We start from the raw sequence: 16,400 nt of genomic DNA, 5'->3' as shown, positions 1-16,400 counted from the left end.
CATTGCTTGTGTTGTAGTCCAGTTTAATAGATGTATATTACTCCTTTGTTATAGTACATGAGACAATGCACATTAATGGATTTATACAATGTTAATGTGCCAGATTGTAGCCAAAGGATCATTTTTTTGCTGTTTTTATCTGCCACACATACAGTAGAAAGCCGGTCCGTGAAAATAATGCATACATTAAACCGGTCCCTGGTGGAAAAAAAGGTTGGGGAACCCTGCGATAAAGTACTGCATGAATTGAGCTGTTTGGCCACAATACCCAGCAATATGTTTGGAGGAGAAAAGGTGAGGCCTTTAATCCCAGGAACACCAGACCTACCATCAAGCATGGTGGTGGTAGTATCGTGCCCTGGGCCTGTTTTGCTGCCAATGGAACTGGTGCTTTACATAGAATAAATGGGACAATGAAAAAGGAGGATTACCTCAGGACAACCTAAATTCATTAGCCCGGAGGTTGGGTCTTGGGCGCAGTTGGGTGTTCCAACAGGACAATGACCCCAAACCCACGTCAAAAGTGGTCAAAGAATGGCTAAATCAGGCTAGAATGAAAGTTTTAGAATGGCCTTCCCAAAGCCCTGACCTAAACGTGTGGACGATGCTGAAGAAAGAAGTCCAAGTCAGAAAACCAACTAATTTAGCTGAACTGCACCAATTTTGTCAAGAGGAGTGGTCAAAAATTCAACCAGAAGCTTGCCAGAAGCTTGTGGATGGCTACCAAAAGCGCCTTATTGCAGTGAAACTTGCCAAGGGACATGTAACCAAATATTAACATTGCTGTATGTATACTATGTGTGTGTGTGTGTTTATATATATACTGTATATATATATTTTTTAAAGTGGAACAGGTATGTAACAAGAAAAAGTAGCAATGTTGACTCTAATAACACAAAACTGCCATGCAGCCTGTTTTTTTAAATCTGTCATTGCTCTCAAAATAATAATAAATGAATAATTAATTATTAACCTATTCGAGGCTCCGATTACTTCACATCAAATATTCAACTTTGAAAAATGTTTTTGGGAAAAATATAAACAACAAAGTTTTCTTTGACAAAAATGGCAGACGACTTTTTATTTTAAACTCCATAGCGACAGATAGACCTGAAGTTGATTTAAGTGTTGAATCATAACCATAATAATAATAATAGTAACAATAAAATAATATATGGCTTATTTTTGACATTTTTATGATTGACGGCCCCAGCATGCTTTCATTTTTCAGTGTACGACCCTCAGTCGAAAACGTTTTGGACACTGCTAATTTAGACCCTAAATAGCAAACATAAAAAACACCTCTCTAACTTCCAGAGAGATTATTTATGTTTTGACAAAAATACACTTTCAAAACAGCTGCCCTCACTAAGAGGTATTATAATTTTGCTAATATGCTTGATATTAGTAACACATTCAATGCAGTGCCATGGGGAAAAAAACAAGTGAACAAATGCATATTTAAAGCAATAATCAACAATACTTATAGCAAATGTAGATTTAAGAAAACAAACTAAAGGTAATCATTTGTCAAATTCCACATTAAAGGGCAACAATAACAATTTTAAAAAATACATTTATTTTCATAAAATTTCAATTTGTGATCGTGATTTTGAATGTAAACAATACATCACATTAAAATATTAAAGTGTGCATGAAATAGTTAAAAACATGGCAATTAAAATTGAAAGCTAATCTTATGCGACAGACATAATGAATGTAGCTGATTAAAAATAACACTTCTAACACGTCAATCTGCAAACCAAAGCAACACGGTCTTAATTAAGGCACTGCACCATCAAAACTTCTGCTCAGATTTAAAAAATAGGACAGCAAAAGACATCCCTGTTTAAGCAAGAACATGTCATTTTAAAAAATGTTTAAAAATAACAGCAAGAGACGTGTTTTTTTATTGTTTGTTGTTTACAGTATATTACTTGTTTTACTGTGTTAAAATTGTACCTGGTCTGTTACAAATAAAGTTTACAGGACAGTGACTTACTTATATGTTCCCCTCACAAGTTTGAAATCTTAACAATAAAGTGCATTAAAAGTTGTCACATACATGAGAAATCGCATAGACACTGATGTTAAAGCAATTGGTATTCTGAATCAATGAAGTATCTACAAAGGCTTAGAATGTTTTTGTTTGCTGGTCATTTTTTAGGATTAGTGCCACGTAGACTCGCTGTTGATCACTCAGAGCGCTTCAGGTCAGTGAGTCCCAGGACAGCCCTGGACAAAAAAATGAAAATAGAAATTCTAATTTAGTGGATGCATGGTGTATCAAACGTATGGTCCGCAAGTGGACCCCGACTTAAACAAGTTGAAAAACGTATTCTGGTGTTACCATTTGGTGGTCAATTGTACGGAATATGTACTGTACTGTGCAATCTACTATTAAAAGTCTCAATCAATCAATCAAAGGCCGGATCAGGCCTGCAAACAGGTTTTATCCGGCCCGCGAGAGCGCACATGACTTCAGAGGGGGCAGAGCTATGTGCCGTGTTAAAGTACCAATAGAATGGAAAAACAAGTTGCCTCTGTATTGAAGCTATTATCATATATAATATTATCTCGCACTACTCATATTTGCTAGATATACCTGTGGCCTGACACGTGTGGAATACTCCTCAGGTTTTGCAGCACTCATCGTTGTCGTATAAACTGTTATCCTGTGAAATGACAAAATGGGACAATGTTGAGACTACAAAGAATACACAACTTTAAGGCTACGACACTCGTAAAAAAGTATTTTACAAAGTTCTACAGCCTATGTGTCAAAGTCCAGGCCGGCAAATGAATTATTGATTAGTATTAGAATCGGCCCGCAGGCCACAGCCGCCTGCTGCTGTTTTGCACGCACCAATACTCCATCAGTGTTGGTGCTAGGAATTTTCTAAATGGGGTCGCAGGAACCCCATCAAGTCATAAAAATGGGGTCCCACGGTAAATTTTTGGGGTCCCACTTTTTTGTAACGGTTTGGAAAACAAATGCTAAATGTATGCATTATCCTGTTGTATCTCACATTCTATATTGTGTTTTGGAAAAAGGTTGTCATAAACGTTAATTTTTAAAAAAAATAATACAAAAGTCCAGCTCGTAGTGCCCAAGACCAGACTTAAAACCAGGGGAGACAGGGCCTTCTCTGTGGTCGGCCCTAAGCTCTGGAACACTCTGCCCCTCCATGTTCGAACTGCTCCCACAGTGGAGTGTTTTAAGTCTCGTCTTAAGACCCACTTTTATTCTCTGGCTTTTAACACTACGTGAATTGTGTGGTCCTCTGTTGTCCTCTGTGTTTTTAAAATTTTGATTTCTATTTACTGTTTTAATTGGTTTTACCCTTTTAAAATCGTTTTTAATCATATTTATTTTATATTGGTTTTATATGTATTTATTTTTTGTTTTTATTCAGTCATTGGTGGAGCTAAGGATAATATTTGAATATTGTTTTTAATATTGTTGTGCAGCACTTTGGAAACATTTTGTTGTTTTAATGTGCTATATAAATAAAGTGGATTGGATTGGATTGAAACATTCATTCACTTTCTTCTTACCTTCATGGATCTAAACTTTACCGCTGCCTGTTTTTTTCCCCTATATTTTTATTGTAATATTTTAAGAATATGTTTTTCTATTTTTGGCCAAAGTAAGACAAAGAAAACAATCTGAAGTCGTCTTTATTTTTTTGTTTTAATGCCATGATTTTAATAGTCCGGCCCGCGTGCGCACAGATTTTCCTCCCTGTGACCCCTGAGCTAAAATTAGTTTGACACCCCTGTTCTACAGTTACAATTTGGTCGTGGACAACATGCAATTGTTTTTGATTTTGTCAGCAGGAGGATGAAAACCACAAACATTGCACACATTTATTATTATCCAAAAAGAATTTGGAGGAAAGGGGAAGCAGTGCAAAGTTCCTCTGAATTGTGCAAGTTGCTATCTGCTAGAACACAGTCATGGGTGAAGGATCTCCTTTATAGATTCAGAATGATTTTTGTTCAATATTTTCTGTAAGATGAACTATGCTGTAAAACGAAGAACTAAGGATATGTTGTAAAAGGAATTCAAGTTGGTACAGCGGTACTTTGGTTTTTTGGTAATAATTTGTTCCAAAAAGGTCAGACGAAGGAGAATCAGACAAAAAAAATCAATAAAGTCCAATTAATCTGTTCTAGACACCCACACATATTACCATAAAACACATAATATACAAAAATTTTATTTTACATGCAGAAAACTATAAACTGCGCTAAACTTGGCTTTTATTTGGTTTGGTTTGCTGTCATTGTCTTTACTTTCTATTTGGACACATCTATTTTTCAATTCAGTCTATTGTATTTATAATCATATCCTATTAACCTATGCTATTTATGAAGTAATTATTTTGTTCTTGCGGTCCGCATTGGGCTAAATCTGGGACGACGGGTACTACATTTCATGCCACCTCAGGCGTCTCATGTGGGCTTGTGACAATAAAGTCCATTGAATCCTTGAAATTGATCAATTAACTGATCCATTTCTTTTATGAAAGACTCTAGTTGGCAAAAATGGTGACGAGCGGAGAGGAATGTAAAAGTTCAATCACACTTTTCTCGCAGATATATTTCTCCGATTTAACTCACTTTTCTCAGATTTAACTCATTTTCATCACAATAAGTTTAAATTAAATGTTGACTCTAAATATTATATCCAAATGTTCAATCAAAACCTAAGTCTTAAATATAAATCTATAAGTTGAATGTAAACCTAAATATTAAATCTAAACCTAAATCTTAAATCTAAACCTATATGTTAGATCTTAACCTAAATGTTGAATCTAAACCTAAATGTTGAATCTAAATGTGAGCGCTAAATGTTAAATGTGAGCAATAAATGTTAAACCTGAACGCTAAATATTGAATCCAAACCTAAATATCTCTTAAATATAAATCTATAAGTTGAATCTAAACCTAAATCTTGAATCTAAACCTAAATCTTGAATCTAAACCTATAAGTTAAATCTTAACCCAAATGTAGAATCTAAACCTAAATGTTGAATCTTAATGTGAGCACTAAATGTTAAATGTGAGCAATAAATGTTATTAAACCTGAGCACTAAATGTTAAGTCTAAACCAAAATCTTAAATCTAAATGTGAGCGCTAAATGTTGAATCTAAAAATAAATGTTAAATCTAAACCTATATGTTAAATCTTAACCTAAATGAAGAATCTAAGCCTAAATGTGAGCGCTAAATGTTGAATCTAAAAATACATGTTAAATCTAAACCTATATGTTAAATCTTAACCTAAATGAAGAATCTAAACCTAAATTTTGAATCTTAATGTGAGCACTAAATGTTAAATGTGAGCAATGAATGTTATTAAACCTGAGCGCTAAATGTTAAGTCTAAACCAAAATCTTAAATCTAAATGTGAGCCCTAATTGTTAAATCTAAAAATGAATGTTATATCTAAACCTAAATGTTAAATGTAAATCTCAAATCTAAATGTGAGCGCTCAATTTTAAATCTAAACCTAAATGTTAAATCCAAACATAAGTCTTGAATATAAATCGAAAAGTTAAATCTAAACCTAAATCTTAAATCTAAACCTAAATGTTAAATCTAAACATAAGTCTTAAATATGAATCGAAAAGATAAATCTAAATCTTAAATCTAAACCTAAATGTTGAATCTAAATGTGAGCACTAAATGTTAAATGTGAGCAATAAATGTTAAACCTGAGCGCTAAATGTTAAATCTAAACCAAAATCTTAACTCTAAATGTGAGCGCTAAATGTTGAATCTAAAAATAAATGTTAAATCTAAACCTAAATGTTAAATTTAAAACTCAAATCTAAATGTGAGCGCTAAATTTTAAATCTAAACCTAAATGTTAAATTTAAATCTAAATGTATACACGTAATACAATTATAAACGAAACTCCCAGAAAACAATGAAATCTATTGTGATCGCCTCGACTGGGACACCTGGAAACCATCCATTGAGATGAGGATAAAAGCACATCAATGCTACTCTGTGTTAACTATCAAAAATCAAAATGTACATCTTTGTCTCGTAAGTGAGACGACAGCGGAAGAGGACCCGCGTATATCTGCCATGTTTGAACGTCCCAGTACTAACACGTTCAATGCGTATTGTATATAATGTAGCGTCTATCAATTAGGGATGAAACGATAAACGGTAATAATAATAACCGCGGTAAAATTCTCCATGGTAAGTATTACCGTTTTAAATATCGAAAAACTAGGCTTGATAACTGGACTTTGATGAACTCATGGACGGACTAGCGTTAGCTCTCTAGCTTGAATGCGAATACATTGTTGTCTGAGCGACTAAGATATGCAATTGTGCACATCGAACCTCCAAACTGTGCTCTGGAGGTACAGAATGCTCGATAAATATTCGGAGAAATGAGGCACAAAGGTGTTTTTACAGTGCGTTCGAGGACCACTGAACAGAGTAGGATACCATGAATTGATTAACGTGGACCCCGACTTAAACAAGTGGAAAAACTTATTTGGGTGTTACCATTTAGTGGTCAATTAATCGGAATATGTACTGTACTGTACAATCTACTAATAAAAGTCTCAATCAATCAATCAATCAATCAATCAAAGGACACCACAACGCCTGCCAGAACATAGGTATAAGAAATACAAAACATGCAAAATAGTGGACTTTCTAACAGTGGATCTATTTATTCTAGTTATTTTTTTTAAAATGTAAAGATTTCAGTATGTGTTTAAGTACTTTTAGAGCAAATTCATCAATACCGCGATAACAATGATAATCGTGATCATTTTGGTAACAACGACTGTGATATGAAATGTTCATACCATTCCATCTCGACTAATTGATATCATTGATTTCTTTGACAGTTAATGTCAAACCGTCAGCGGTCTTTCTCCGACTTGCATGCGCGCGCGCACACACACACACACACACACACACACACAACACACATTCTTGTATTTGTTACCTTCTTGAGACCTCCGAAAAATGCCTACCTCTTTAGGGCCACCCTTTCTAGATATATAAAGATTTGTATTTACAACATTAATAATATATACATACAATGCAAATATAAAAAAGGTAAGCTTTTAGTAAAACATTCTTTTTTACTTTTTTGTTTGTAATTGGTTTATAATCTTCATTTTTTTACTTCAAGTTATTATAGTATGTCTCTATATACATATTTATTTATTTATTTTTATTAATTTTGGCCAATGGGGGCGCATTTCAATTTCTTACACACACGTGTTATTACATATGTTGGCCAGAGGGGAAGCACTTCAAATTTGTACACACACTTGTTATTTCATATGTTGACCAAAGGGGGAGCACTATTAAAACGGACACCAGTCAATTTGAAAAATCCCTCCTTTTTGGGATCACCCTAATTTTGATAGATTTCACCACCAGGGGTGCAAATGAGACATTCTCTATCTGATGCAATGGTTTTCCGTATTGGGACCATGATTTCGGTCCTAACTTGTTCACCGGTCCTCATATGGAAGGTACTTTTCCTTGTTAATGTCTCAAGAAGGCTGGACATACAAGAACACACACTCACACACACGCATGCGATGTACATCTTCAAATTATTATTCACATCCAGCCAGGAAAAAGATACAGTTGTAGTGCACATACACACACATCATCACCATGGCGACACACGTTCACGTGACAAGCACTGCCTAGATCAGTGGTTCTTAACCTGGGTTCGATCGAACCCTAGGGGTTCGGTGAGTCGGGCTCAGGTGTTCGGCGGAGGTCAAAACACACCCGACTCATCGTGTAAATAAAAACTTCTCCCTATCGGCGTATTACGGATATGGCAACAGCAGAAGTCAGACTGATTTGCAGGTGTGTAATTTGTTGTGATTTTATGCACTGTGTTGGTTTTGTTGTTTGAACAAGGTGATGTTCATTCATACGGTTCATTTTGTGCACCAGTAAAAAAACATGGTAACACTTTAGTATGGGGAACATATTCACCATTAATTAGTTGTTTATTAACATATTGGCTCTTAACTAGTCATTATTAAGTACTTATTAATGCCTTATTAGGCATGACCTTATTATAACCCTAACCTTCTAACCCTGACCCTAACCCTCTAACCCTAACCCTAACCCGAACCCTAACCCTAACCAAATAACTCTAAATTAAGTCTTTGTTACTTAGAATATGTTCCCCTAGTGTCCAAATAACTCTAAATTAAGTATTTGTTACTTAGAATATGTTCCCCATACTAAAGTGTTACCAAAAACGTACAATAACTTTGTCTTGAATTTGAAAAAAAAAGAGCGTTCGGTGAATGCGCATATGAAACTGGGGGGGTTCGGTACCTCCAACAAGGTTAAGAACCACTGGCCTAGATTGATGCGATCTTTTTCAAGAATTTCAATGACAGTCACGAGTGTGAGTAAAGCTATGCTCCGTGATTTTTACGCAACCGTGAAAAAACTGACGGGGTGAGTATGTCCGCAGGCCAGATGAGAAAAGACGTGGGTAACTGCAAGCGCGTAAAAAAACACAAACGGGAGAATAGGGCCCTATTCAGACGACATTGTCACAAAAACGTGAGCATAATAACAAATTATTTCCTTACTCATTACACACTGGATTGAGGGACAAAACCTGAGGAGAGACAAAATTACAGGGTGTAAGTGCAACGTTTTAAAAGGATCACAACAGAAATTGCCTTGGTTTCATCAGTACTTAAACATATTTTCTCTTTGACTTGCCTGATAAAGCGTCTTCATGTTGATATGACCTTGACCTGTAGCATTCATTGCTTTGTCAGCTGCTTGTCTACGAACGATAAGACCAAAGTAGTATTAATGTTAAGCATTCTGTGTCATCAGCCATATTCATTATTGAACAGCTTACTTCCGATGATCCTTGGCTGGGGACGGAAGCCAGTGATCAAAGTTGGTCTCGACTAGGAACCATCTGAACCAATTCAGCTGGGCGTCAACAAACGGCACGTTGTGAAAGTGTGCTAAGCTATTCGTACACTCACTCGCCATTCAGCGGGACCAAAGGCCAGATGTCTGCAGGGCCGCCTCGGTTTCTGGTGATGACGACTCCTTCCCCCGCCCGTGCCCCGCCCACAATGTAATACACCTCTGTGATGATGGGGATTTTGGCAAGACGCATGACTGCGTTTTGAAAGTCTTCTGCCTCCTCCAGAGTCTGCGTGAAAGACAAACAGCAACATTTAAGACGTGTGCAGGATGAGCGCGCTTCATTAGGCCCTTTTCCACCACAGGAACCTTTACAGGAACTTTGCCATTTAGTAAATAAAGTTACCCCCGTGTTTCCACCAAAAACTACCCGGGTAGATTTAGTTCTTCAGGAACCTTTCGGAGTTCCTCCAGCTAGGTGGGACTTTTCGGAACTTTTTCGGGGGTGGGTTGTGCTGTCGAACGCTGATTGGTTGAACACCGTTGGGGGCGTTCCTAAAACGTATTTTTCGAACACACTACCACTATTGCGAAGTATGCGAGGACAACTTGTGTATTTCCTATTTCTTGTGTATTTCTACTACAACAAACTTGACAACGGAGAGAAAGAAAAACTAAAGGAACTTTCCGCTTGCAGCTATTTTTGTGCTGAAGAACGCTGGTCAATGGAACTATCTTGCAGTGTTTTTACTCAGCCATAGTCTTTACATTATATGCATTTTTTTGTTGTTTATTATCTTGTACAAATTTAACTTCAATACGCGAAGCTACGAGAAGTGGACTGACTCTTGTTTTGTATTTTTTTAATTTAAGATTTATTTAAAATTTTCAGTTTTTACAACACATATACAGCAGTATACATTGAAATGTTGGCAATAGAGATGTCCGATAATGGCTTTTTTGTCGAAATCCGATATTGTCCAACTCTTAATTACCGATTCCGATATCAACCGATACTGATATATACAGTCGTGGAATTAACACATTATTATGCCTAATTTTGTTGTGATGCCCAGCTGGATGCATTAAACAATGTAACAAGGTTTTCCAAAATAAATCAACTCAAGTTATGGAAAAAAATGCCAACATGGCACTGCCATATTTATTATTGAAGTCACAAAGTGCATTATTTTTTTTAACATGCCTCAAAACAGCAGTTTTGAATTTGGGACATGCTCTCCCTGAGAGAGCATGAGGAGGTTTAGGTGGGCGGGGTTGAGGTGTGGGGGAGGGGGGTAGGGGGTAGCGGGGGGTGTATATTGTAGCGTCCCGGAAGAGTTAGTGCTGCAAGGGGTTCTGGGTATTTGTTCTGTTGTGTTTATGTTGTGTTACGGTGCGGATGTTCTCCCAAAATGTGTTTGTCATTCTTGTTTGGTGTGGTTTCACAGTGTGGCGCATATTTGTAACAGTGTTAAAGTTGTTTATACGGCTACCCTCAGTGTGACCTGTATGGCTGTTGACCAAGTATGGATTGCATTCACTTGTGTGTGTGAAAAGCCGTAGATGTTATGTGATTGGGCCGGCACGCAAAGGCAGTGCCTTTAAGGTTTATTGACGCTCTGTACTTCTCCCTACGTCCGTGTACCACTCCGTACAGCGGCGTTTTAAAAAGTCATACATTTTACTTTTTGAAACCGATACCGATAATTTCCGATATTACATTTTAAAGCATTTATCGGCCGATAATATCGGCAGTCCGATATTATCGGACATCTCTACTTGGCAATGCAAATGTCCAAAAAACATCACAAACAACAGGGGGAAAGAGACAACAAAAAGACACATTTCAATAAAACTAAACTTAACATAAATTTAAAAAAGTGTATATATATGCATACATACATACACACACACCCACGTACACAAATACAGTGAAAAACCCTACTAAGGTAATAATACAATTAAATTAGTGTGCGCCACTACTAGGACTGATTCTTTTAAACGTATTTACGGAGGAGTATGAAGCCGGACTTGCAGCAACGACCTTTGGCTGCTTACTGCTCTGACTTTGTTGGAGAAATGTGAAATAAAGGAGACGGCGCACCAGCGGAACTAGTTTACTTTATTACATGTTGTAAAAGTAGTCGGTGACACTCCATTTGTGTAATTATTAGCCTCAACCCGAGTGAACAGAATGTTAATGCTAACAAGCTAACGCTAAAGCCGATGTGTTTGTGTTGTCGGCGTAAGATAAACACAGACATTTAATATTTATATGTTGTTATTTACAGATAAAACGGACCAAAAGGAACCGTCTGACCTTCATGACTTCATCATTTGCCTGACTTTTTATGATAAATTCGGTACACTTTATTTTTTAAATCATATCGCTTTGTATATCATTGCTTTGTATTTCATTTACTTTAATAAAAAAAACTGCGACCTAATATTGTCTGTTTATTTACATGGTATCAATGTAGGAATATACTAAACCACTCCTCCATACGTCATCAGCCTGATTTGTATAAACAACCCGGTACTGTGAAATGCAGTGGAAACACAAACCACACATTTCTACAGGAACCTATAGTTCCAGCAACTAGAGCAGTGGTTCTTAACCTTGGTTCGATTGAACCCTAGGGGTTCGGTGAGTCGGCCTCAGGGGTTCGGCGGAGCCTCCGCCGCGGAGGTCAAGACACACCCTACTCATCCTGTAAATAAAAACTTCTGCCTATCGCTGTATTATGAATACCCCCAAACAATGTTCCCTCTAATTTTCCATCCGATTCGCAGGTGTGTAATTTGTTGTGAGTTCATGCACTGTGTTGGTTTTGTTTTTTCAAGAAGGTGATGTTCATGCATGGTTCATTTTGTGCACCAGTAAAAAAAAACATATAACTTTGTCTTGAATTTGAGAAAAAAAACATTTAATTTTTCACTAAAGAAGGGTTCGGTGAATACGCATATGAAACTGGTGGGGTTCGGTACCTCCAACAAGGTTAAAAACCACTGAACAAGAGGTTCCAGGAACTGAAATTTTGTTGGAAGAGTGCTTTCCTCAGCTCACCTCTCTCACCAGCCAGCTGACGGGACTTCTCCCTAACAAAAAACCTGACACCATATTCTTCCAGAAGTTCCACCAATGATCCTTGCCTGAGAACAAACATCATGCAACATTGTCTGCGGCTCCTAACGGCAAACTTAAGAGAAGTGTGGTCCTACCTCGCTCGTCACCGGAGACAGTAAACTTGTTCGGACTCTGTCCTGTCCACAGGCCAACATAGCCAGCAAACGACGTTCCACTGTATGCCACCTGCAAGTTGCACACTTAATGTCAGCTCATTTTGAAGCCACAAAAAAGGTTTGAATGTCCTTAACCTTGAAGTGCAAGTTGGGATTCCAATTCCAACATGCACAACATCATGTGAGACTTCAGTAGTGATGGCACAAAGTCTACCTGTGATGAAAAGAATGCTACTGATTTTGAATGATATCTAATGTAGTGATTCTCAAAATGTTTTAGTACGACTTTGGTAAGCTATGAAGCCACACCGCTTGATGGATTGTACTGTGCTTCAACATAGGACTATTATTATGGTGTGTGTATAAGGTAAGACATATTATCTGGCGTTTTGTTTCGCAATATTATGCAAAAGCAACTTTTCTTACCTTCTGGTACCTGCTGATCTGTATAAGTCCTGAAAATTTGTGCGCATCCGCCTTTGTAGTCCATGTCGACACCGTAGTCGATAACCTTCTTCTTTTTCTCTTTCTTATTGTTATGGGACATTCATCCTCCGCTGTTGCTATTTCTAATATAAAGTAGTGTAAAGTTCTTACTTATATCTGTCAGTAAACTCGCCATGAAAGCGCTAAAACATACCGGTGTAGTGAGTTTACATTATTCACCCAAGGAACTGCAGTTATTAGAGAGTTACGGTCGGATGTTTTTTCACGGGACACATTTCCGGTGGATGAAGAGATGCTGCTCCGTTATTGATTGAAGTAAAGTCTGAATGTCATTAAAACAGTTAGCTCCATCTTTTGACACTTCTTCCACTCCCGTCCTTGCACGCTACACCGCTACAACAAAGATGACGAATGTGAGCCACGTGAATAAGGCCGCCCACAAAACGGCGCATCCTGAAGCGACAGTCAGAGATGATCTGTAAAACATAATCTATGCAAGATTTTGACCAAAAACTACCATTACATGTTATGTAGACCACAAGGAAGTGTTTTACATTTAGAAAAGAATAATAATAATATGACTCCTTTAATGCGCCCTATATATAGTATGAAAAAAGATCGAAAATAGACCATTCATTGGCAGTGTACCTTATAATCTGGTGCACCCTATGGTCCGGAAAATACGGTACATAAGAAAACTTGTTAGTGAAATTTTACATTAAAGGCCTACTGAAATGATTTTTTTTTATTTAAACGGGGATAGTAGATCCATTCTATGTGTCATACTTGATCATTTCGCGATATTACCATATTTTTGATGAAAGGATTTCGTAGAGAACAACGACGATAAAGGTCGCAACTTTTGGTCGCTGATAAAAAAAAGCCTTGCCTATACCGGAAGTAGCGTGACGTCACCGGAGGAAAGACTCCTCACATTTTACCATTGTTTACAATGCAGCGAGAGAGATTCGGACCGAGAAAGCGACGATTACCCCATCCGCTCAGTGGCGTAGTGGTTAGAGTGTCCGCCCTGAGATCGGTAGGTTAGAGTTCAAATCCCAGCCGAGTCATACCAAAGACTATAAAAATGGGACCCATAACCTCCCTGCTTGGCACTCAGCAACACGGGTTGGAGTTGGGGGTTAAATCACCAAAATGATTCCCGGGCGCGGCGCCGCTGCTGCCCACTGCTCCCCAAGGGGATGGGTCAAATGCAGAGGACAAATTTCACCACATCTAGTATGTGTGTGACAATCATTGGTACTTAATTTAATTTAATTAAAAAATTAATATGAGCGAGGATGAAAGATTCGTGGATGAGGAAAGTGAGAGTGAAGGATTAGAGTGCAGTGCAGGACGTATCTTTTTTCGCTCTGACCATAACTTAGGTACAAGGGTTCATTGGATTCCACACTTTCTCCTTTTTCTATTGTGGATCACGGATTTGTATTTTAAACCACCTCGGACACTATATCCTCTTGAAAATGAGAGCCGAGAACGCGAAATGGACTTCACAGTGACTTTTATCTCCACGACAATACATCGGCGAAGCTCTTTAGCTACTAAGCTAACGTGATAGCATTGGGCTCAAATGCAGATAGAAACAAAATAAATAAATCCCTGACTGGAAGGATAGACAGAAGATCAACAATACTATTAAACCATGTACATGTAAATACACGGTTAATAATTCCCAGCCTGGCAAAGCTTGACAATGCTGTTGCTAACGACGCCATTGAAGCTAACTTAGCAACGGGACCTCACAGAGCTATGATAAAAACAGTAGCGCTCCACCTGCGCCAGCCCTCATCTGCTCATCAACACCCGTGGTAACCTGCGTTCCAGCGATCGACGGAAGGACGAAGGACTTCACCCGATCATCCGTGCGGTTGGCGGCTAGCATCGGCTAGCGAGTCTGCTATCCAAGTAAGTCCTCCTGGTTGTGTTGCTACAGCCAGCCGCTAATACACCGATCCCACCTACAACTTTCTTCTTTGCAGTCTTCATTGTTCATTAAACAAATTGCAAAAGATTCACCAACATAGATGTCCAGAATACTGTGGAATTTTGAGATGAAAACAGAGCTTTTTTTAATTGGATTCAATGGGGTACCAATACTTCCGGTTCAACGATTGACGTCACGCGCATACGTCATCATATATAGACGTTTTCAACCGGAAGTTTAGCGGGAAATTTAAAATTGCACTTTATAAGTTAACCCGGCCGTATTGGCATGTGTTGCAATGTTAAGATTTCATCATTGATATATAAACTATCAGACTGCGTGGTTGGTAGTAGTGGGTTTCAGTAGGCCTTTAAGGGTCCTTTCAGTTTCCCTAGAGCAGCCTTTATATGAATGAAATCTAAATAAATGGACATTAATATCCGGTATGATGTACCTTTCCGTCCTTCAGAAAGTTGACATTCATAGTCAGGTTCCTCAGAACTGAAGAGTGTGGGTAGTCCAGATTTCTGCCATGGAACAGGTTCCCGTCTTTGTCCTGAGCAACAATGCTTGTGCAAAATCTACGAAAGCAGAATTTTTTTTTTACTGTAACTTCGACAAAAGACGTGGGCCAGTAAAACCAAGAAGCATACGTACGCAGATATTTCATAGGCATAGTTGAGCATGATGACGTCTGAGAGGCCATCACCAAAGTGTGCTGCCAAGCCTCGAATCTCATCCCCATAAGGCTCAGGAAGAATGTACTTTTCTGAGGACTTGACGAGTTCTTTAAGGACATTGTGAAACCATTTTGGAACGGTTGAGCTGGGGGGGGAAAATATGAGTCAATGGCGTTACAACAGGTAATTACTGTAAGTTAAGAATAGGGACAAGCGGTAGAAAATGGATGTGTTTTTTATGGCACTTACTCTATGACCTCAGCAGCGGCTCTCCTGAGATAGTCTGGGTCGAATACTTTCAGAATTGGCTCCCATCTCACTTTTGGGTCGTCGTCCAGGTTTATGTTAATTGTGGGCGGAGCGAAGTCCGGAGTGCACGACGCGACCAGTCCGAGAAACAGCACAGCAGCACGGAGGACCGACATGGTCGTCACCGCTCGACATCGACTCAACCGGAATGAAGCAACACAGAGCACTGGTACAGTAGTACAGTAGGACGGGCCACATCCGCTCTGGGTTTTTCACAATTAAAGCCTACGTTGACAAGCAACAATACAACTGTCAAACCAAACGGTATAGTGGGAATAACACGTAGATGGTTTAAATAACATGTGCACACCAGTTAAGCACCAACCTAACCGACTTCACCTCAATATGTATAATTAATGTATTATCTATAGCGTTTACCTGAGAGATACGAACGACAAACACGGAGCAGGTCATCTAAAATGTCCTTTTAAACTGCTTGAACGTCACACATAAACTTAACAATACATTTTTCATAATGGCTGCACATTAAGCATTACTTCACGCTAAAGTAGTGTTTGATATTTTGGATAAACGAACGTATCTTTTTTTTTGTATTTTATTTTTTTTTATAAACGTTTATTTATAGTATGCAACATTTACATACAATCAATAAATAACAATAATAATAATCAAAACAAGTACAGAAACAGTACAAAAACAATACAAAACAGTGCCAGGGGGTTGTAGACTCAAAGTAACTATAGAATGCAAAATATATATATATATATGTAACAAAATGTAAAGCCACAGGCTCACACAAGTTCCGTATATAATCCAAATTTGGAACACAGCATCATAGTTTTCACAGCTTTTTGGTTGTTAGAGGTAGAGGGTGTTTTAAAGTAGAGTTCTAATTATTT

General features: G+C 37.9%; 1 protein-coding gene across 1 annotated transcript in view; it reads right to left on the bottom strand.

Moving 5' to 3' along the window:
* Positions 1 to 1,578: 1,578 nt before the first annotated feature.
* LOC133658359 (N-acylethanolamine-hydrolyzing acid amidase-like) overlaps positions 1,579 to 16,400 on the bottom strand; it is a 17,725-nt gene continuing 2,903 nt past the window's right edge. The window contains exons 2-12 of the mRNA XM_062060329.1: positions 15,481 to 15,765; positions 15,209 to 15,376; positions 15,006 to 15,132; positions 12,139 to 12,229; positions 11,984 to 12,069; positions 9,033 to 9,205; positions 8,900 to 8,962; positions 8,755 to 8,821; positions 8,619 to 8,647; positions 2,606 to 2,675; positions 1,579 to 2,235 (exon numbers count right to left, since the gene is read on the bottom strand). Coding sequence (XP_061916313.1) covers positions 2,215 to 2,235; positions 2,606 to 2,675; positions 8,619 to 8,647; positions 8,755 to 8,821; positions 8,900 to 8,962; positions 9,033 to 9,205; positions 11,984 to 12,069; positions 12,139 to 12,229; positions 15,006 to 15,132; positions 15,209 to 15,376; positions 15,481 to 15,656 — 1,071 coding nt within the window. The 5' untranslated portion in view covers positions 15,657 to 15,765 and the 3' untranslated portion in view covers positions 1,579 to 2,214. The remainder of the gene's footprint in view (positions 2,236 to 2,605; positions 2,676 to 8,618; positions 8,648 to 8,754; positions 8,822 to 8,899; positions 8,963 to 9,032; positions 9,206 to 11,983; positions 12,070 to 12,138; positions 12,230 to 15,005; positions 15,133 to 15,208; positions 15,377 to 15,480; positions 15,766 to 16,400) is intronic.

The sequence above is a fragment of the Entelurus aequoreus genome, linkage group LG01 (assembly GCF_033978785.1).
Source record: "Entelurus aequoreus isolate RoL-2023_Sb linkage group LG01, RoL_Eaeq_v1.1, whole genome shotgun sequence".
Lineage (NCBI taxonomy): Eukaryota > Metazoa > Chordata > Actinopteri > Syngnathiformes > Syngnathidae > Entelurus > Entelurus aequoreus.
Note: the sequence above shows the minus strand (reverse complement) of the source record. Positions and strands in the feature narration are given on the sequence as shown.